The 24064-nt window shown below is 39.7% G+C and overlaps 1 protein-coding gene across 2 annotated transcripts in view; it reads left to right on the plus strand.

Annotated features, from left to right (window-relative positions):
• LOC139757347 (uncharacterized) overlaps positions 1–24064 on the plus strand; it is a 47549-nt gene that overhangs the window by 12204 nt on the left and 11281 nt on the right. Inside the window, exons 2-6 of one of the 2 annotated variants that reach the window (XM_071677773.1) lie at positions 4713–4801; positions 5449–7067; positions 8305–8452; positions 15238–15330; positions 17411–17529. In XM_071677773.1, the coding sequence (XP_071533874.1) occupies positions 4745–4801; positions 5449–7067; positions 8305–8452; positions 15238–15330; positions 17411–17529 (2036 nt within the window). In that variant the 5' untranslated portion in view covers positions 4713–4744. Of the gene's footprint in view, positions 1–4712; positions 4802–4918; positions 4946–5448; positions 7068–8304; positions 8453–15237; positions 15331–17410; positions 17530–24064 lie in introns of those variants that run through there. The other variant, XM_071677775.1, reaches the window with a different exon arrangement.

Consider the following 24064-nt stretch of genomic DNA (forward strand, 5'->3'; position numbering starts at 1 on the left):
TGTGAGAAATACTTAGAAAAGCAAATGGATTTGTATGTAGCATTTATGGATCTGGAGAAGGCATATGATAGAGTTGATAGAGATGCTCTGTGGAAAGTATTAAGAATATATGGTGTGGGAGGCAAGTTGTTAGAAGCAGTGAAAAGTTTTTATCGAGGATGTAAGGCATGTGTACGTGTAGGAAGAGAGGAAAGTGATTGGTTCTCAGTGAATGTAGGTTTGCAGCAGGGGTGTGTGATGTCTCCATGGTTGTTTAATTTGTTTATGGATGGGGTTGTTAGGGAGGTGAATGCAAGAGTTTTGGAAAGAGGGGCAAGTATGAAGTCTGTTGGGATGAGAGAGCTTGGGAAGTGAGTCAGTTGTTGTTCGCTGATGATACAGCGCTGGTAGCTGATTCATGTGAGAAACTGCAGAAGCTGGTGACTGAGTTTGATAAAGTGTGTGAAAGAAGAAAGTTAAGAGTAAATGCGAATAAGAGCAAGGTTATTAGGTACAGTAGGGTTGAGGGTCAAGTCATTTGGGAGGTAAGTTTGAATGGAGAAAAACTGGAGGAAGTAAAGTGTTTTAGATATCTGGGAGTGGATTTGGCAGCGGATGGAACCATGGAAGCGGAAGTGAATCATAGGGTGGGGGAGGGGGCGAAAATCCTGGGAGCCTTGAAGAATGTGTGGAAGTCGAGAACATTATCTCGGAAAGCAAAAATGGGTATGTTTGAAGGAATAGTGGTTCCAACAATGTTGTATGGTTGCGAGGCGTGGGCTATGGATAGAGTTGTGCGCAGGAGGGTGGATGTGCTGGAAATGAGATGTTTGAGGACAATGTGTGGTGTGAGGTGGTTTGATCGAGTAAGTAATGTAAGGGTAAGAGAGATGTGTTGAAATAAAAAGAGCGTGGTTGAGAGAACAGAAGAGGGTGTTTTGAAATTATTTGGGCACATGGAGAGAATGAGTGAGGAAAGATTGACCAAGAGGATATATGTGTCGGAGGTGGAGGGAATGACTAGAAGTGGGAGACCAAATTGGAGGTGGAAAGATGGAGTGAAAAAGATTTTGTGTGATCGGGGGCTGAACATGCAGGAGGGTGAAAGGAGGGCAAGGAATAGAGTGAATTGGATCGGTGTGGTATACTGGGGTTGACGTGTGGACGTGTGTGTGTGTATACATTTGTGTTTGGGGGTGGGTTGGGCCATTTCTTTCGTCTGTTTCCTTGCGCTACCTCGCAAACGCGGGAGACAGCGACAAAGCAAAATAAATAAATAAATAATATATATATACACACACACACGTACATAGTCATACTTGCTCACCTTCATCTATTCCTGACGTCACCCCCACCTCACAGGAAACAGCATCTCTACCCTCTGCATCAGCAATGTAGCACCAGGAAACAGACAAAAAAAAGACCACATTCACACTTAGTCTCTAGCTGCCATGCATAATGCACTGAAACCACAGCTTCCTCTCCACATCCAAGCCCCACACATGTTTCCATGGTTTATCCATCTTTTCACATACCCTGATTTAGTCCATTGACAACACAGTACCCCATCATTTTAATTCTGTCAATTCCATGCATGCCTTTCACCCTCCCTCATGCTCAGGCCCCAACCACTCAAAATCTTTTTCACTCCATCCTTTCACCTCCAATTTGGTCTCCTGCTTCACCTTGTTCACTCCACCTATGACACATATATCCTCTTTGTCAACCTTTCCTCACTCATACTCTCCGTATATCCAAACCTTTTCAACACACCCTCTTCTGCTCTCTCAACCACACCTTTTATTTTCATGCATCTCTCTTACCCTTTCATTTCTTACTTTATCAAACTACCTCGCACCACATACTGTCCTTAAACGTTTCATTTCCAACACATCCACCCTCCTCCATACAACCCTATCTATAGCCCATGTCTCACAACCATATGATATTTTTAGAACTACTATTCCTTCAAACATATCCATTTTTGCTCTCCAAGATAACGTTCTCTCCTTCCACACACTTTTCATTGCTCCCAGAACCTTTGCCCCCTCCTCCACCCTGTAACTCACTTCCACTTCCATGGTTCCATTTGCTGCTAAGTTCACTCCCAGTTATCTAAAACACTTCACTTCTTCCAATTTTTCTCCATTCAAACATACATTCCAGTTAACTTGTCCTTCACCCCTACTGAACCTAATAACCTTGCTCTTCTGCAGTTTCTTACGCCATTCAGCCACCGGAGCTGTATCATCGGCAAATAACAACTGACTCACTTCCCATGCCCTCTCATTCCCAACAGACTGCATACTTGCCCCTCTCTCCAGAACTCTTGCATTTACCTCCCTAACCACCTCATCCATAAACAAATTAAACAACCATGGGGACATCACACACCCCTGCCTAAGACTGACCTTCACTGGGAGACAATCACTCTCCTCTCTTCCTACTCGAACACATGCCTTACATCCTTGGTAAAAACTTTTCACTACTACTAGCAGCTTAACTCCCACACCATGTACTCTTAAGACCTTCCACAAAGCATCTCTGTCAACCCTGTGATATGCGTGCTCCAGATCCATAAATACTGCATACAAATCCATCTGTTTTTCTAAGTATTTCTCACATACATTCCTCAAAGCAGACACCTGATCCACACATCCTCTACCACTTCTTTTAGAGCTGTGGCTTTGGTGCATTATACATGACAGCTCGTGTATGAATGTGAGTGGATGTGGCCTTTCTTCATTTGTTTCTTGGTGATACCTCTCTAACTACTCAGCTACATTATCCCACCACTCACTCCCCTTTGTCACCCCACCCCTCACCTTCTGCATGCCACACACTTCTCTCTTATCAGTCAACACTGCTTCCTTTACTACTTTCTATTCCTCACCACTCCCTTAACTTCATTTACTCTCACCTTTTGTCATTCTTCCCTCAAACTTTACTGCTATTTCTTCACACAATTCTCTTTTCTAAGCTCATTTACTTTCACCACCCTTATATTACCGATATCATTTCATCTTTTTTGAAACCCTATACAAATCTTCACCCTCAATTCGGTCATGTAATGATTGGACACCTAACCAACTGTCCATCTCAGCACATTCACATCCAAGAGTCTCTATATTGCATACCTGTTTATTCATACATAATCTAGTAATGCCTGCTTACCTTCTTTTCTACTCTACGTATACTTATATATGTCCTTATTGAATACCCTATGTACCCAGTTGTACCCTCAGCTGCCACATTACCCACCATTGCATTTAAATCACCCATCATTAATACCCAATCTCTCTTAGTAAAACTACTGACACACCAAATCACCTGTTTCCAAAACACTTCATCTTCCAAAACATCTTCTCTTCACCATGTGGATAAACAGTAATAACTATCCTCCTTTTATCATTCACTTTTATTTTTACCAACATCATTCCAGCTCTCACTTCTCTACACTCTTTCACATATTCCCACAACTCCTCCATTAGCATAAGTGCTACCCTTTAAAAGCTCCCTACCTCTCACTAATCCTTGACTTTGCCCATGAGCAGTCCCAAACCATTCTCCCCCTTTCCCTTGAGCTTTGTTTTACTCAGTTATAACATCCAGGTACCTTTCCTCAAGCATACCACCTGTCTTTCCTTCATTCACCCCTTGGTTACACCCAAACACATTTAGGCACCCCAGACTGAGTCTTTGAGGAGGATAAGCACTCCTTGCTTTGCTTCATCTGTTCCAGCTTTCAGAGATTGAAATACAAGGGATGGAGTTCCAATCTTCCACTCCCACCCCTTTTAGTTGCCTTCTGCATCATGCAGGAAATACTTGAGATGTATGCTTTCTTCCCTATCCCCAGGGATATATTTGATTATCATATGTTCATACTTTAACACAAATATTGAATACTCAAGTTTATATTGCTAACAATTTGTACACAAGAAAGTTTTGAATGTATTTGGTAGCACATGAATATACTGCAGATGTACTTGACAGTAACATTCAGGGTAGAAGCTTCACTCCTCCAGTGGTACCTGTTAATTTCCTATCCATGTATTTTCCTTGCAGGACAAGGAGAGCAAGTTTACTAGTGAATGATGACATCCTGGATGTATCAAAATTCTTTATTCTGTAACAAAATTTAAATCATAGCAAGCATAATGATACTTTTTTTTGCTAACTGAACATGCACTTGAATTGACATAAAGTTTTCACCAGTGATTATAGTTTTGTGATATATCAGTATGAGCTTATTACTGATGAAATATTGAATTAATCAGCTTCAGGTGCTCAGTGCACTTATTGTTGATCCTGTATCAAAAATAAAACTCATTAAAAACTATTACTATTCACTCTAGTAGATGGGTGCAAGAGAGCTGCTAGATGTTCCAAAAGTGTTCAGAAAATATTGAGTGCAGCTGTACAAATGTAAGCCACTAATGTAGTGAAAGTGCCTTTGTCTTGTCATTGCGATAGTGAGATATGTGGGACTCCAGGTTCCATCAGCAGGCATGGATATATTGGTATAGATTTACTGGCTTGATTGATCAGCTGAGCAATACAAGTCTAGGATTGATGGAACTGTTAAATTTGTCAAGATTAAATTGTATGAATGCTTGTAGTGACATTTGAATATTGAGAATAATACTGGAAAACAGTAGTGTGTATTTAGAAAGGTGGTTATCTACCATTGTTTCCTGGGTAATTGTTTTTTTCTTTACTGCTTTTGAAAGACTAGAGGAAGGCATCTGTTTAAAGACACACCATGGATGATGATACAGCACCAAGAATGACCCCACCACCCAAGCCAACTGAATTACAGGTAATTTTTGGATAATTTACTATCACTCATCAGTATCCTATGACCCCACCACCCAAGCCAACTGAATTACAGGTAATTTTTGGATAATTTACTATCACTCATCAGTATCCTATGACCCCACCACCCAAGCCAACTGAATTACAGGTAATTTTTGGATAATTTACTATCACTCATCAGTATCCTATGTAATTGCTCATTCTGTTGATAATATTTTTTCCCCAAAGAAGGTATATTGTCATGTAGTTGAATGTGGAAATAGTAGATTAACTCTTTAACTTCATTTCCCATGGACACTCACTTTCTATTATTTCATTAAGTGCATATTTTTGTGACTGCTTCACTTGTGCTTTAAGTGGGCAGTTTTTCAAGAAAAGTTTACACCATGTTGAAAATTATCCAAATGTTTAGATCATGTGTTCCATCTTACTTGAAATTTTTAAAATGTATAATGTATAGAAAATATCACTAGATTAGAATTTTGGTGTGGACAGTACAACAGTTGCTTGGCAGTTTAATGGCCTAGTATACTCATATATCTAAAGCATTTAAAAAGAGGATAAATGTCATGTGATACATCATATTTGATATTGTCTCTTTAGAATCTGTCTTTCCACAAACTACTTTAGTGATGTGATCTTTCTTTCCAGTTGAGTACACCCAAGCCAGAGGTACCAGAAGTGTCATTAATGTTTGATAGTGATGACAGCCTCATTTGGCAAGTATCAAGATCCAGAAATATAAAAGAAAAAGGACAGTCCTCTGAAAATTTTGCAAAACAAGGCAAAATACAATTTACCAAGCAGATGCCCTCTACAGAAGGGTTGATAAATGCATCAAGAAAGAATGATTATGATACCAACTTCCCAAGGAAACCTCAGGTTACAAGTGGACATTGTGCACCCTTTTCAAGAATTGAGAACAAGATGAGTGAGGATATAACTAGTGAGACTGGAGCTGCTGAGCAGAGGTTTCAGGATTCACAGATGCATAAGCCATGTGATGTTGCTGCTTTGTCTCATACACATACACCCATTACTGGCCATATGAGTGAGAGACTATATAATCCTAAGGTTTATAGTCCTACACATGAAGTGGTAACCAAGGAGACATCACCTAATGCTGTGAAACAGAACTCTCCACTGACAAATGATATAAATTCTAGTACACAGCAACATTCTACTTTGAAAGAAAATATTTCTCCACAAGCAAGACCAGTTTGGAATGTAGTCAGTCCACACGTTTTCAATAACAGACCTGCAACTCCACCAGTGATAAAGAAGGTTAAGTTTTCTAAAGATAATTTCTCCAGCTATGCTGTCGAAACTGAATTAGACCATGCAAAGAAGCCTAATGTATTTCTTAGAGATTCATCTTTACCACAAAACCAAAGTAACAAAGAAACTGTAGATCCATCCTTTCCAGATGATCGGCAGCTACAGGTACCAATGAATAATCGAGTCTGCACCTCAGAAAATGTAAATAATCGTTACTATTCGCCAACTTCCATATCTCTTCCTGCACAGGCTTACCATTCGAATCATATTCTGCCGGACAGAAGATACAATAGTCATGTTAAACAAGGAAGTGTTTATCCAGAGCCCTTTGGCTTCTCTCCACAGTCTCTTAATGACAGATTTTATAGTCCTCCAGATCCAATGGTTTATCGTTTAATAGAAGACCAGAATCAACAGATATTAAAATTAACAAACACAATTGAGAGAATTCTGGAAAAGCAACAGGAGGACAATTCACCTAAAGATACAGGTTCAAGGGAAATATCTAACAGCAAAGCTTTACATTCAAAGGAAAGAGGTGGAGATCAAGATAATCTTTATAAAGACATCTCCACACAAACACAGGTCACTAGCATGCCAGAAAAACGGTGTGTTGGAGTGAACACAGATATATCTTGGAATGACTTGATTGCTTCCATTAGAGACTGCAATGCATATGATCACCGGGGCTTTAATTCTGTTGAAAGACCCAGAGTTACTAAAGAGCTAAATTTAAGTGATACAAATAGAGATAGCGCAGGAGAAAACGTAGATCCAGATAGATACCAAAGTAAGCAAGTATTAAGTTTGCACAGATCACCTGTCCAAGGGCCTATATCTGAGTCAACAGAGCAAGAAGGAGCATCCTTGACTCGGGAAATTGTCACGGCAGCAACACAGGAAGATCAACCAAGATCACATCCATCACTACCTATTGGCATGTCAGAGTATCATGACAAAAGATTGCTTGGGGAACTTCCTGGTCACCTCAGGTAAATTCAGATACCTTGATTTGTCATTTATTAGTAAGTTGGTAGGTAAATGAGGATTAGTGAACCCTTTTAAGGGAAGAACAAAGTTGGGTAAGGGAAGGAAGAAGTTACATAAACCAGGCCCTTTACCATTGAATGAGTAGTGAAGAAAATTCTAGAGAAAAAGGAAAACATATAAGCATAATTCATGGATTAAGAAAATGCATATGATAAAGTAAATGCAAAGCTTTCTGGAAAGTTTGGACTCAGTATGGGGTGCATGGATAATTAGAATCCTGAGAGCTTTTATTAGGGAAGTAGTATGTATTTGTTAGTGCTTGGTGATGGCAGAGATGTTCACACTTTTTCATTAATTGATTATGGTTCTTGATGATTTAGAAGGTATTACTGGACTCTACTTGTTTGAGGTTCCACCTAAAGCTGCATTATTAAGTTGATGAAACAAAGTACAGTCTTTTCAAAGAACTTCTTGCTTTAAAGGAGTCTATAATGTTCATTCCACTGATTGTAGTACAGCCTTGGAGCTGTATGCTTCTTTGGAAAAAGGGGTCTTGGGGTAACAACAGAACCTTTTCAGAAAGTGGTCATTTGGAAATTATAGATGAAATTAATTATTTATGATTTTAAGATCTTCATTTGAACTACATGCTTTATATTATAAGCATTGAGCAGATCCCATTTGGCACTTGAACACAATACAGTTATTTCATGTAGAATTTCAGTTGATTTTTTTGATCGAGTAATGTAAAGATTTCAGCCTAGATTTTTGGTTTTCTTTATAGCAAAAATAATGCCCCTATCCTAAGGGATATAGTGCTAACCTTGTTAACACATTGATCAAATGTAAATGGAACCTACCATGGTAATACCTGACCGATTTAAGGTTTTGTTGACATAACAGTATTTTCAAGATAACCACTATATTTTTACGTTGCTTAACTTTGTTGATTGCTTGCAAGAGGTTAGTGCAGTGCTTCACTGTAGGTTTTTAGATGTTAATATGAGTATACAAGTGCAAGTGTAAGAGCATTTGGAGGCCATTAGGGAATGGGAGAAGAGGAAGGAAATATTTTACATGAAAAATTACATGCATATATTTTGGTGGTTTTGCTATTAATGGCTACAGGCAAAGATTATTTCATTCATCTCTTTTCCATGAAAACTGTTGAATAGTAATTATATTGTCTTTATATTGTAGAAATCATTGTTCACTTGATGCTGGAAATGTGTGTTTCAGAAATGATGGTAAAAGAGTTATTGAATTTGGGAGCTCTGTAGCTTTTGGAGAAAGTGCCAACACATATAGGAACATTGTCCAGCACCAGAACCAACCCACTAATCCCAACTCCCTCCCACCTGGTGGAACTTTCTACAATAACGTTATGGTAAGACAGTAATGCTTTCATAGTGCATAGAATGTTTTCTGTTGATACTGGTGATATTATTAAATGTATTGTGTGTCATCCTGTCATTTTTGGTGTGGAATATTGGTAATCACTGCATGCTAATAAGCAGCCAAAATGTGGTGGATGGTTCTTCCCCTTGGACTTTAAAAGGGTCTCTCTGCCATACCAATCACTGTTAATAATTTTAGGACACTAAAAATCACAATAAAAGAAGAGCAGTCCAGTGGACCCTGATTTTGTGAGCAGCAATCCACTTAAAAAAATTATGTGTGGTAATAAAGATAAATAAGCTACACTGCCAACATTTCTGCAAGTCTTTAAGTTATCATAACGAGTCACCATTAGTTGTGCTGCGACTTTCCTTCGAGATTGTCAATTAGTGTACTTGTCATGTGTCAGAGGGACATTATTCAAAAGACATTAATCTCAAATAAAGCTCTGAATTAAAGTCAATAATAGGTCTGTTTGTTATTATTTTTTTGCACTGGTGTCTTCAGTCATGGCAAAAAGGCCAAATCAAGGCCAGGCCTTAATGAAAGGAAAAATAGGTTAATGAAACAGAAAAAGAAGAGATAAGGAAAAGTATTTAACAATTTTGGAGGAAGTGAAAAACTTTGTTTTAAAAAGTTTCAGGTCATAGTTATCGGGAAGACATGAGAGAATGGAGAGTTCCAAAGTTTTGAGGTCTAGGGAAAGAAAGTTATCAAAACATTCCACCTTTGAGTTGCCAGTGGCCACACAGTAATTATATGACACAGCAGCTTGCCAAATATTGTACGTTTAGCTAGTGGCGGCTGCACACAAGCAGCCAGCTCTTAGGAGCAAAAATCAAAGCAGTGCCTATAATAGAGGGAAATGAACCAACATTATGGTGTGGGGCAAATGGGTCAAGTTTTGAAGTTATTGATCGACTCTGTCAAGTAATGGTACAGGGCCAGGATCTCCCCAAGATGTGAGAGGCACTCAATACAAGGATGAATAAATCCTTTGTTTAAATGGAGCAACTGTTTGGGAGAAAAGAAATTTTGACCTCTGAACAGTACTTCTAGTTTTTTAGAGGTAGATTTGGCTATTTCCATGATTTGGGGTTTCCAAGATAGTGTAGATGTTACAGTAATAACAGGTATTTTCATTGAGTCAGGTGGTGAAATTGTGGATCCTTCAAAGGAAAGAGGAAAGTTGTGAGGAATTTTGTATAGAGAGATGAGCAGAAACTTGGTCTTGGAGGCATTAAACTTAACCAGATTTCATCTACCCAATGAATAACCTTTTCAAGTCTAAATATGATCTAGTCTTTTTTCTATGGTTTCATGTTAATAACTTTATCTTTATTTGGCTTTTAGGATATATATTCATACCAGGTTGCTAAAGTGAAAATTTCTCAAAAATAATCCATTGAATATAAGTTTGGTTGATATATGTCATGTTAGTGAATGTAAGAGTTTTGGAAAGAGGGGCAAGTATGAAGTCTGTTGGGGATGAGAGAGCTTGGGAAGTGAGTCAGTTGTTGTTCGCTGATGATACAGCGCTGGTGGCTGATTCATGTAAGAAACCTGCAGAAGCTGGTGACTGAGTTTGGTAAAGTGTGTGAAAGAAGAAAGTTAAGAGTAAAAGTGAATAAGAGCAAGGTAATTAGGTACACTAGGTTTGAGGGTCAAGTCAATTGGGAGGTAAGTTTGAATGGAGAAAAACTGGAGGAAGTAAAGTGTTTTAGATATCTGGGAGTGGATCTGGCAGCGGATGGAACCATGGAAGCGGAAGTGGATCATAGGGTGGGTGAGGGGGCGAAAATCCTGGGAGCCTTGAAGAATGTGTGGAAGTCGAGAACATTATCTCGGAAAGCAAAAATGGGTATGTTTGAAGGAATAGTGGTTCCAACAATGTTGTATGGTTGCGAAGCGTGGGCTATGGATAGAGCTGTGCGCAGGAGGGTGGATGTGCTGGAAATGAGATGTTTGAGGACAATGTGTGGTGTGAGGTGGTTTGATCGAGTAAGTAATGTAAGGGTAAGAGAGATGTGTGGAAATAAAAAGAGCGTGGTTGAGACAGCAGAAGAGGGTGTTTTGAAATGGTTTGGGCACATGGAAAGAATGAGTGAGGAAAGATTGACCAAGAGGATATATGTGTCGGAGGTGGAGGGAACGAGGAGAAGTGGGAGACCAAAGTGGAGGTGGAAAGATGGAGTGAAAAAGATTTTGTGTGATCGGGGCCTGAACATGCAGGAGGGTGAAAGGAGGGCAAGGAATAGAGTGAATTGGAGCGATGTGGTATACCGGGGTTGACGTGCTGTCAGTGGATTGAATCAGGGCATGTGAAGCGTCTGGGGTAAACCATGGAAAGCTGTGTAGGTATGTATATTTGCGTGTGTGGACGTATGTATATACATGTGTATGGGGGTGGGTTGGGCCATTTCTTTCGTCTGTTTCCTTGCGCTACCTCGCAGACGCGGGAGACAGCGACAAAGCAAGAAAAAAAATGTCATGTTAGTATAGGTATAACAGAAACATTCTGGATTATAGACAGGCTTAAAGTTTATTTTGTATGCTATAGTAATGTATAGGTGAAACCAAGATGTACTGAAATATAGAGTAGACTAAATTAAATAGAATGCTTAGAATACCAGTTATAGTGAAATATAGAAAATATTAGTTTGGCTTAGGTGTAGCTGGTTTTGGTGAAAGAATCAAGAATCAGCCCAAACTAGTTTTTTTTTTTTGCATAAAAATAAATTTCTGAAAATTTCAGATATGAATGATTTAATGAGTGCAACAACTTTGCAACTGGAAGATATGATGAAAATCAAAGTGAAAGTGTATTTGAAGATTACCAAATGCTGTATCTCTACAGTATCATGAAAATGCTGGATAATAGAGTACTAAATGAAATTACATTCCACACATATCAAAAATTGCCATTTATCAGTCTTGGGGAACATTTTGGGCAATAGCAGCTGCAATGGGGACAGTTACCAAATCATATGGCCAATGGCATTTCATTAAGCAGTCATTCATGAAATTATCAAAGTTCAACAGATAGCACTTCATATACTTTTGTATGTACCTCTGTACAAAAGTGCACATGTAAGAAGCATCTTTTCAGCCAATCTTTGGATCTGTAGGTATGAACCATGGCAAAAAGAGAAATACATGATTCTTTCAGTAGTTATGTAGCAGGGAACTCTTTACAATCTTCTGCAAATTTATCCATTTACTTTATATTTAAGTATAGGCAACGGGGCTTTAAGCTAAACATGTAGAATCATTACAGTATTAACTCAGTCACTTGGTGTGGGTTTAAGGGAAAAATGTTTTGTTGATAAGGAAATTTTTTTATTTATTGTATTATTATACTTTGTCGCTGTCTCTCGCATTAGCGAGGTAGCGCAAGGAAACAGACAAAAGAATGGCCCAACCCTCCCACATTCATGTCCACACACTCACATATACATACCTATACATTTCAATGTATACATATATATACATACATAGACATATACATATATACACATGTACATGATTCATACTTGCTGCCTTTATTCATTCCTGTTGCCACCATGCCGCACATGAAATGACAACTCCCTACCCTGCACGGTTGTTAGGTAGTGCTAGGAAAAGACAACAAAGGCCACATTCGTTCACACTCAGTCTCTAGCTGTCATGTATAATGCACCGAAACCACAGCTCCCTTTCCACATCCAGGCCCCACAAAACTTTCCATGGTTTACTACAGATGCTTCACATGCCCTGGTTCAATCCATTGACAGCACGTTGACCCCTGGTAAACCACATCATTCCATTTCACTCTATTCCTTGCACACCTTTCACCCTCTTGCATGTTCAGGCCCCGATCGCTCAAAATCTTTTTCACTCCATTCTTCCACCTCCAGTTTGGTCTCCCACTTCTCCTCGTTCCCTCCACCTCTGACACATATATCCTCTTTGTCAATCTTTCCTCACTCATTCTCTCCATGTGACCAAACCATTTCAGTACACCCTCTTCTGCTCTCTCAACCACACACTTTTTAGTACCACACTTCTCTCTTACCCTTTCATTACTTACTTGATCAAACCACCTCACACCACATATTGTCCTCATACATCTCATTTCCAACACATCCACCCTCCTCCGCACAACCCAATCTATAGCTCACGCCTCGCAACCATAAAACATTGTTGGAACCACTGTTCCTTCAAACATACCCAGTTTTGCTTTGCAAGATAACGTTCTTGCTTTCCACGCATTTTCCAGCACTCCCAGAACTTTCGCCCCCTCCCCCACCCTGTGACTCACTTCCGCTTCCATGGTTCCATCCTCTGCGAAATCCACTCCCAGATATCTAAAACACTTCACTTCCTTCAGTTTTTCTCCATTTAAACTTACCTCCCAATTGACTTGTCCCTCAACCCTACTGTACCTAATAACCTTCCTGTGATTCACATTTACTCTCAGCTTTCTTCTTTCACACACTTTACCAAACGTAGTCACCAACCTCTGCAGTTTCTCACCCGAATCAGCCACAAGCGCTGTATCATCAGCGAACAACACCTGACTCACTTCCCAAGCCCTCTCATGCACAACAGACTGCATACTTGCCCCTCTCTCCAAAACTCTTGCATTTACCTCCCTAACAATCCCATCTATAAACAAATTAAACAACCATGGAGACATCATGCACCCCTGCTGCAAACTGATATTCACTGAGAACCAATCACTTTCCTCTCTTCCTGCTTGCATTTGCGGGATCTCTGGGCAAGGATTGATGTAGCATACCTCAAGAAATTGAGGGTGTAGGCTTTATAGGATTTTCACTTATTTTATATACTCTTGCATTTCTACAAAGAATTTTTTAGTATTAATCATATTCATAATATACAGTTCACCTATAAAGCTCCTTTGCTTCAGACATTTTAGTAGTTCCTTGGTAAGGCTAATAAACTTAGAATATTTTTCCTGTTTTTCAAGCAAACATCTTCATCACTATTCTTTGTAAGATTGGATTCATCACCATTTGCAAAATTTCACTGCCTGTGAGTTGGTTCATGATAGGAACTTTAGTCTACATTGATACATTCTTCAGCATCATCTTCATGTAACCTCCTTCATCATACTCCATCAAACCTCATGTAACCCCATGTAATGTGTTTCTTGTGTAAAGCATGGAACCCATAGGAATCGGTTACAGCATTGCTATTAAGAATTTTAGAAGTCCACAAGTTACGCTGAGCATTTGCCAAAATGACTTGGGGATCATTATCCCATGCCCAGACAACATACCATGTAGCACTCTTGGTTGTGAAATCCTTTTGGAATGCCTGAATCCTGTGGTCATTGTTGCAAGCATTTAGCATTTTCCACATGAATTCTTCCTTGTAGTGATGCTCAAAAACATGAAGAATTTTTAGGTCCATGGGTTAGACAAGAGAGTTACAACAAGGGAGGATTATAGACAATGCTAAAAGTCTTTTACAAAAAGTTCAGCATCATGGATTGCATAGCACTTGCTCAACAGTGAAAGAATCTTGAAATTTTCCAAGATGACCAACTGACTGACTGTCTACCCTGGCTTTAGGCGCAAAGTTATTGTCAAACTAATATGGGAATATTTCACCTTTAATCCATGCATGTTGATTGGCCTTGGGCATCAAGAAATTCTCCTTAAATGTTATAGGATTCTGGCTTTTACCAGTGACTGATAACTTCCACTTCCAGCTGCTGTAGAACATCCAAGATCTGCAAGTCTTTTCTTCTGAATCCTTAAATCCTAACAGTGTTCTTCAGGGATATATATATTGCCAATATAAAGATGTTTCATCAGCATTATTCACATGCTTGAGTGACAAGTCATCACCAGAAATTATCTTGAAGAATTCATGCAAGTAGACCCTGTATTTTAATGATTAGCTGATGCATTATTCAACTCACTTTCACCAAACATAATCCTAGGCACTTCTTGAATTTTGTAAATATGAGGAGGAGTCACATAGGGCTGAAAGACCTAATTCATGAAATACTAGTCCTTAGGCCATAATCATAACACTGCAAAAGAACCTTCACACCCCTATGACTTTTTTCACAATTCAGTTCTCTTTACCAGCATTCTTGGGTTGAGACATTATTTTTTATTTCTCTAAACTTTAACTCTTCTTTTTCAGCATAGATTTCAGTAGATAAGCCTTTTGTTTATTGAGTTCATAAATGGTGGCATTACTGACCCCATACTCATCACCTGATCTCTCCTCTGAGGCTTCCTTCTCTAACTTCCTCAGTACTTCCATTTTCTTTGCAGTACTAAAGGAAAAGGATTCTTCTTGGCACTTTCTCCATTCACAGGACCCTTTGCCTGCCATTTGGACATTTTCATAGTGAACAAAGTGTTAAAAATTTAAGATAGAACTGAAAGGAGGTTGCAGTCTGAAAAAGGGTGGGTATAAGAAATTTCTCCAAGTTGAGTGTTTACCAGAATAACCAGTCTTTAAAACATTTTGGTTTTCAGGTCAGTGGACTTGGGATCATCTGCCTGTATTCAAAATTGATAACTTTCCAGATTTTCACAAATGCAAAATTTGATTAGCAAAGCATGATAATTTACTATAATAACATATTGTAGCCAGATTACACTGTATGACACATAATGGCCATTGCAACCTAGGGGACATTCTGAATGGGAAACTTGAGATTTATTAGGTTAGTCATTATTTACTTTGGAAACAAGATTTATCTAAATTTATTAGAATAGTCATTATTTACTTTTCTAAATTCTACAGACAAATATCCAGCAGATTCTTCAGGGCTCCAAGGCCTTGCAAGAGGAAAGGGAATGCAGGCAGTCAGACAAGGATGATCATCAGATGAGCAGGGTAATATTGATATATCCTACAGCTAAGTCGCAAGACTTTTTGTTTTTCATTTCTTTTCACATTTTCATGTTCTAATTAAGTGCTGTAAAGTTGCGCTTGTTGAAAGAATTAAACTGAGCATATATTATAAGTGTACCTGGTAAGTTGTATGGAAGAGTGATTAAGAGGATAGTGGCATGCAGAGTATCAGAATAGAGAGGAGAAATGTGGTTTTAGGAGTGGTAGAGGATGTGTGAATCAGGTGTTTGCTTGGAAGAATGTGTGGGAAAAATACTTTGAGAAACAGAAGGATTTGTTTGTGGCTTTTATGGACCTAGTGAATGCATATAATAGGGTTGATAAAGGTGGTTAGTGTAAAGTGTAAAGAATATATGGTGTGGAAGAAAGATTAATAGAAACAGTGAGGAGTTTTTATGAACAGGGTAAAGTGTGGGTAGGTCGAGAGAAGGGTGTGTGTTTCCTGGTGAAGGAGGGTTTATGACAGGGGCATGTGATGCCACCATGGCTTTTTGATTTGTTCATGGATCTGGTGGTGAGGGAGGTAAATACATGAGTCTTGGAGAGAACAGGCAGGCATGCAAAATGGTGGGGGTGAGGAGGGTCTGGGAGATGAGGCAGTTGTTGTTTATTGATGAGATTGCTCTGGTGACAGATTTGAGAGAGAAACTGCTGAAGTTTGTGTCTGAGTTTTGGATAGTGTGATAGGAGAGAGTGAGAGTAAATATGAATAAAAGCAAGGTTATTAGTTTGGGCAGTGCAAAGAGAGTTTAGTTGGGATGTGAGTTTTATTGGAGAAAATGAAGTATTTTAAGCACCTGGTAGTGAACATGGTAGTGAATTGAACCATGGGAGCTATGGTCTTAAAGTAGATGAGATGAGCAAAGGTTCTGAGAGAAATAAGGAATATGTGGAAGAAGTTAGCTTCTGGTAGGGTGAAAATGGATGTTTGGAGGTATAGTAGTCCCCGCAGTGTTGCATTGATGTGAGGCTTGGTATTTAAATGAAAATGCATGGAAGAGGGTCAGTGTGTTAACAGTGAAATGCTTATGGACAATATGTAGTGGTAGGAGGATTGATCACGTAAGTAATGACATGGTGAGAGAGAGAGGTATGGTAAAAAGAGGAGCATGGTTGAGAGATCTGAAGATGTGCAGAAATGGTTTGGACAAATGGGAAGAATGAGTGAGGAGAGGTTGAAAAAGAGGATATATATACATACTGTATGTCAGAAGTAGAAGCAAAAAGAAGCAAGAAACTGAATTGGAGATGGAAGGATGGATTGAACAAGACCGTGAGTGTCTGGGGACTGATCATGCAGAAGGGTGAAAGGTATGCAAGGGATAGACCGATGTGGTTCACAGGTAATGACATGCTGCCAGTGGGCTGAGCCAGGGTATATGAAGCAGTCATTGTAAACCACAGAGAGATCTTTGGGACCTTATTGAGTATAGGGGTTGTGGTTTCAGTGCAACATAATTGACAGCTAGAGAGTGGATGTGAGTGAATGAGGCCTTTTCTGTTCCTGGCACTTCTTTGTTAACATGGGACATGATGAATGTTTATGAAAATTTATATATATTTTACTTTCACAGCACATGAAGATTTTAGTATATAACTTAGAAAACTGACTACTGTGGAATGCATGGGAATTCTCAAAGGATGAAAAGGATGAGTGGAAAGTGAATTATTATTTTATAAGGAATAATTATAACTAAATGAGACACCTGACCCCTTCCCCATGCTGTCAACTAAAGTGCTATTTAAGCTGCAGAATCAGTTCTATTTCTGCTCAAGAATAGGGAAGTTATTGACCAACAAGTATATATAAGCAAAATGAAAGTAGAGTGTGAAATAAAACAAGGTATGAAAAGTTATAAGTAAAGGGAAACAGTGAAATATTAAAAATTAGAAAGTATTTATGTTCTCTAAGGGATGCATATCAAAACCAAGTTGGCTCATATCCTAGACAAAGAATTGAATAATCAATCTTTTAAGATATACCTTATTGATTTTGTAGTCTTGATGTATCTTTTTCACAGTATTTCCTTTATGTGAATATAACTTTGTTTCTTCATTATAGCTTGTAGAATCAAGCACAGAAGAGATACAACCAGATCCTCAGATTGAGGCAGTGAGAAAGCAGCTCCTTCAGTTTGGCATCAGTTTCATTGACCCTGCATCTCGTGCTTCAGATCCCACGTAAGTCACGGTTATCTGTCTTTTGATATCCAGTTTATAAGGGAGTGTGTGCTCTACAGAATTTTATACACATATTAGGGTAAGAGAGATGTGTGGTAATAAAAAGAGTGTGGTTGAGAGAGCAGAAGAGGGTGTTTTGAAATGGTTTGGTCACATGGAGAGAATGAGTGAGGAAAGACTGACCAATAGGATATATGTGTCAGAGGTGGAGGGAACGAGGAGAAGTGGGAGACCAAATTGGAGGTGGAAAGATGGAGTGAAAAAGATTTTGAGTGATCGGGGCCTGAACATGCAGGAGGGTGAAAGGCGTGCAAGGAATAGAGTGAACTGGAACGATGTGGTATACCAGGGTCGACATGCTGTCAGTGGATTGAACCAGGGCACGTAAAGTGTCTGGGGTAAACCATGGAAAGTTCTGAGGGGCCTGGATGTGGAAAGGGAGCTGTGGTTTCGGTGCATTATTACATGACAGCTAGAGACTGAATGTGAACGAATGTGGCCTTTGTTGTCTTTTCCTAGCACTACCTCACGCATATGAGGGGGGGAGGGGTTGTTATTTCATGTGTGGTGGGGTGGCGATGGGAACAAATAAAGGCAGACAGCATGAATTATGTACATGTGTATATATGTATATGGCTGTGTGTGTATATATATGTATACGTTGAGGTGTATAGGTATGTATATTTGCGTGTGTGGACGTGTATGTGGGTGGGTTGGGCCATTCTTTCATCTGTTTCCTTGCGCTACCTTGCTAACGCGGGAGACAGCGACAAAGCAAAATAAATATTATGGTAAACTCACTTTATAGTTGTTAATCCATTTCCCTTGTAGCCCCTGCTTACACCGAACCCTTATTCTTTTTATTCAGATAAACTCCTGTGTCCATTCTATTCATATAAGTATTCCAGCATAATATCCCCATTCTTAACACTCACCCCTCATCACAGTTTTTTATATGTATGTGCCATCATGATCATTACATGCTTGCAGTGCAAGGTTTCTGTTATACATTATTGATGAAAATGCTCTTAACAGAGTTATTTTTTTTGATGTATAAACATTCCAGTATACAGAGCTATATTTGATACAAATCAGTAAATTAAGAATGATGATGAAAGTTCATTGAGTGATTGCTAAACATTTCTGGTGGGGTAGTCCATAAGTACAATAAAAGCAAAACATTGGTGAGGTGGTGGGTACCTCCATATTTAAATCTGTGGCATCCAATTCTAGTTGTGTAGGTGTATGTTATGGTTTGATGTGTGCATTATTCTTTTCCACACACTACCTGGCCATTTGAGTTCAGCGGGCCAGCTCCTTAGGTGGACCTTGCTTTAGTAATAAATATTCACTTGGGCGATCAACAAACTCACCTCATAATGGTGGTATTAGCATAATATTCATTGTTTGTTGTATGTACTGTATATACTTGTGCGAAGGTTGAGTTTATATAACCAAATGACCATGAAAAAAGTGGCGGAGGGGGGGGGGGGTGTCCCCTGTATGTGAGCAATATTTTGAAGGGGTTAAAATCTAGTTACTGGGTTGGTTACTGACCTGTTATGTATCACGATCATACAACCAAGAATTATGCAATAAAATGTTTATGTAACTAAACACTTATAGAAATAAAAAAGGCAGGTAGTATTTGGTAGGCAGCTAGTACTTGGTAGGCAGCTAGCAACCAGGGAAGAATATTATTGGTACTCCCTGCCTGGGTTTTGGTAGGGTTAGTGACCACTGTGTAGTGAGCTAGCACTTCAGTGGTTGTCAAGTTGCACTCTTCTGACCCAGGTAGCTGTCTTTTCTCTCTGCCTCACCCACACATGGACTGCTAGTATTCTTTCTACAAACACAGAATCTCTCCTTGACACGCATAACACTTTTTTATCTTATATTTATTATACTTTGTTGCTGTCTCCCGTGTTAGTGAGGCAGCACAAGGAAACACATGAAAGAATGGCCCAACCCACCCACATACACATGTATATACGTACACGCCCACACATGCACATTTATGTACCTATACATTTCAATGTATACATACATATACATACACAGACATACACATATATATACACATGTACATATTCATACTTGCTGCCTTTATTCATTCCTGTCGCCATCCCGCCACACATGAAATAGCAGACTGCACACTTACTCCTTTCTCAAAAACCCCTGCAATCACCTCCACCACCACCACCCCATTCATAAAGGGATTAAACAGCCATGGTGACATCATATACCCCCACCACAGACCCACCTTTTCCTGGAACCACTCACCCTTCTCCCTACCCACTTGCACACACGTCTTACTCTCTTGATAAATAATGCCGCTCTACTTCTAATAGGTTTCCTTCCACACCATCTGTTTATAGCTCTTCCACAAAGCATTTCTTTTAATCCTTCTACACCATCTGTTTATAGCATCTTCCACAGAGCATTTTTATTAATTCTGTCATGTTCTTTACTCGTATCTTTAGATACCACATACAAGTGCTTTTAATTTTCTGAGTATTTCTCTCATACATTCTTGGATTTGTATGTAGCATTTATGGATCTGGAGAAGGCATATGATAGAGTTGATAGAGATGCTCTGTGGAAGGTATTAAGAATATATGGTGTGGGAGGAAAGTTGTTAGAAGCAGTGAAAAGTTTTTATCGAGGATGTAAGGCATGTGTACGTGTAGGAAGAGAGGAAAGTGATTGGTTCTCAGTGAATGTAGGTTTGCGGCAGGGGTGTGTAATGTCTCCATGGTTGTTTAATTTGTTTATGGATGGGGTTGTTAGGGAGGTAAATGCAAGAGTTTTGGAAAGAGGGGCAAGTATGAAGTCTGTTGGGAATGAGAGAGCTTGGGAAGTGAGTCAGTTGTTGTTCGCTGATGATACAGCGCTGGTGGCTGATTCATGTGAGAAACTGCAGAAGCTGGTGACTGAGTTTGGTAAAGTGTGTGGAAGAAGAAAGTTAAGAGTAAATGTGAATAAGAGCAAGGTTATTAGGTACAGTAGGGTTGAGGGTCAAGTCAATTGGGAGGTGAGTTTGAATGGAGAAAAACTGGAGGAAGTGAAGTGTTTTAGATATCTGGGAGTGGATCTGGCAGCGGATGGAACCATGGAAGCGGAAGTGGATCATAGGGTGGGGGAGGGGGCGAAAATTCTGGGGGCCTTGAAGAATGTGTGGAAGTCGAGAACATTATCTCGGAAAGCAAAAATGGGTATGTTTGAAGGAATAGTGGTTCCAACAATGTTGTATGGTTGCGAGGCGTGGGCTATGGATAGAGTTGTGCGCAGGAGGATGGATGTGCTGGAAATGAGATGTTTGAGGACAATGTGTGGTGTGAGGTGGTTTGATCGAGTGAGTAACGTAAGGGTAAGAGAGATGTGTGGAAATAAAAAGAGCGTGGTTGAGAGAGCAGAAGAGGGTGTTTTGAAGTGGTTTGGGCACATGGAGAGAATGAGTGAGGAAAGATTGACCAAGAGGATATATGTGTCGGAGGTGGAGGGAACGAGGAGAAGAGGGAGACCAAATTGGAGGTGGAAAGATGGAGTGAAAAAGATTTTGTGTGATCGGGGCCTGAACATGCAGGAGGGTGAAAGGAGGGCAAGGAATAGAGTGAATTGGAGCGATGTGGTATACCGGGATTGACGTGCTGTCAGTGGATTGAATCAAGGCATGTGATGCGTCTGGGGTAAACCATGGAAAGCTGTGTAGGTATGTATATTTGCGTGTGTGGATGTATGTATATACATGTGTATGGGGGGGGGGTTGGGCCATTTCTTTCGTCTGTTTCCTTGCGCTACCTCGCAAACGCGGGAGACAGCGACAAAGTATAATAAATAATAATATAAATATTCTTCAGAGCAAACACCTGATTCACTTATCCTCTGACACTTTTGAAAGAAAATTGGTCCTCCTAATCTGATGCTCTGTGCGTGCCACCGCTTGTTTTTCTCACACTATTAACCTCCTTCAGACACATCTTATCCTCCCTGAAGTTTGCTGATATTCACTATCCCAACTCTTATTTGCCATTTATCCTCTTTTTCAACCCATGCTCCTTCCTTGTAGCCCCCTACCTCTTTCTCTTATGCATCTCCAAATCACTAACACTTCTTCCCTGTGAGTATACTGCCCATACATCTCTCCTGTTTTTCATGAGCAACTTCACTCTGTCATCACTTTACCCACTACACTTTCTCTTCTGCCTACCTCCCACCTTCTGCATTTAACTTATTTTGCTTGCACATGCCAGCACCACTTCCCCAAATACCTCCTACTCCTCACCCACTTCCCTAGTTTTATTGACTCATCTTTTGCTCTTCTACAGTGAATATCTCCTGGTATTTCCTCACACACTGTCTCTTTTTCAAGCTTACTGACTTTCGCCGCCCTCTTTCCACCAATATAAAAATTCCTCTTTACTGAAAACCTATACAAATTTTGCACCTTTGCCTTCACCAGGTAATGATCAGATATCCCACCAGCTGCCCAATTTCAGCACATTGACATCCAAGAGTCTCTTTTGAACACCTATCAATTAGTATGCAATACAATAATGCCTGCTGAATATCTTTCCTACTTACTCATGTATAATTGGGTGTGCCCTCTTTTTAAACCAAGTATTCCCAGTCAACAGTCCTTTTTCAGCACACATCTCCACAAGCTGTTCACCATTTCCATTCACCTTACTGAATACTCCATTTTTTCTCATGGCCTGGTGCATAAGCACTGATAATCTTACACCTTTTGTAATCCATTTATATTTTAACTCATCAGTCTGGAGCATACTTCCATACACTCACACATTCTGCTTCAGCAATTTATATGTTTTATTGTTTTACATTAGTAACCAATAATTCAATCTTGTCATTTTCACAACTTTTCTAAAACCATGACAAGTTTATACATTAAAATTCTAGGTACCTAAAAAAAAAACCATATTTATATGTGTCATTAAAGAACTCCCTTGATTGTCAGCTTTTTTTTTTTTTTCAATGATCATCTTATACTGTTGTTTAAAATAGCTTCATATAATGGTGAATACGTTTTTATTGATGAATTAGTGATGCTAAAAGATTATCATTTTATGTCATTGAATGTGAGGCAGTACAAAATGAAGACAAAGTTGTAACTGCAAGTCACTGTCATTATTGTTGGCTTGTCATTGCCCTTTGTGGACCTGTGTTGTATTTGATGAAATTACAGTATATGGTAATTTGTGGAACCATAAATCTTCAAGTACAGGAGGACGTTTATTGTAAAATCATGACAGTACAGCATTGGCCACTAATGTTGCTAGGCACTGAGACACATTAGTAGTTTTTTTTTTTTTTTTTTGCTTTGTCGCTGTCTCCCGCGTTTGCGAGGTAGCGCAAGGAAACAGACGAAAGAAATGGCCCAACCCACCCCCATACACATGTATATACATACGTCCACACACGCAAATATACATACCTACACAGCTTTCCATGGTTTACCCCAGACGCTTCACATGCCTTGATTCAATCCACTGACAGCACGTCAACCCCGGTATACCACATCGCTCCATTTCACTCTATTCCTTGCCCTCCTTTCACCCTCCTGCATGTTCAGGCCCCGATCACACAAAATCTTTTTCACTCCATCTTTCCACCTCCAATTTGGTCTCCCTCTTCTCCTCGTTCCCTCCACCTCCGACACATATATTCTCTTGGTCAATCTTTCCTCACTCATTCTCTCCATGTGCCCGAACCATTTCAAAACACCCTCTTCTGCTCTCTCAACCACGCTCTTTTTATTTCCACACATCTCTCTTACCCTTACATTACTTACTCGATCAAACCACCTCACACCACACATTGTCCTCAAACATCTCATTTCCAGCACATCCATCCTCCTGAGCACAACTCTATCCATAGCCCACGCCTTGCAACCATACAACATTGTTGGAACCACTATTCCTTCAAACATACCCATTTTTGCTTTCCGAGATAATGTTCTCGACTTCCACACATTCTTCAAGGCTCCCAGAATTTTCGTCCCCTCCCCCACCCTATGATCCACTTCCGCTTCCATGGTTCCATCCGCTGCCAGATCCACTCCCAGATATCTAAAACACTTCACTTCCTCCAGTTTTTCTCCATTCAAACTCACCTCCCAATTGACTTGACCCTCAACCCTACTGTACCTAATAACCTTGCTCTTATTCACATTTACTCTTAACTTTCTTCTTTCACACACTTTACCAAACTCAGTCACCAGCTTCTGCAGTTTCTCACATGAATCAGCCACCAGCGCTGTATGATCAGCGAACAACAACTGACTCACTTCCCAAGCTCTCTCATCCCCAACAGACTTCATACTTGCCCCTCTTTCCAAAACTCTTGCATTCACCTCCCTAACAACCCCATCCATAAACAAATTAAACAACCATGGAGACATCACACACCCCTGCCGCAAACCTACATTCACTGAGAACCAATCACTTTCCTCTCTTCCTACACGTACACATGCCTTACATCCTCGATAAAAACTTTTCACTGCTTCTAACAACTT

Source organism: Panulirus ornatus, chromosome 2, assembly GCF_036320965.1.
Source record: "Panulirus ornatus isolate Po-2019 chromosome 2, ASM3632096v1, whole genome shotgun sequence".
In the NCBI taxonomy this organism is placed as follows: Eukaryota; Metazoa; Arthropoda; class Malacostraca; order Decapoda; family Palinuridae; genus Panulirus; species Panulirus ornatus.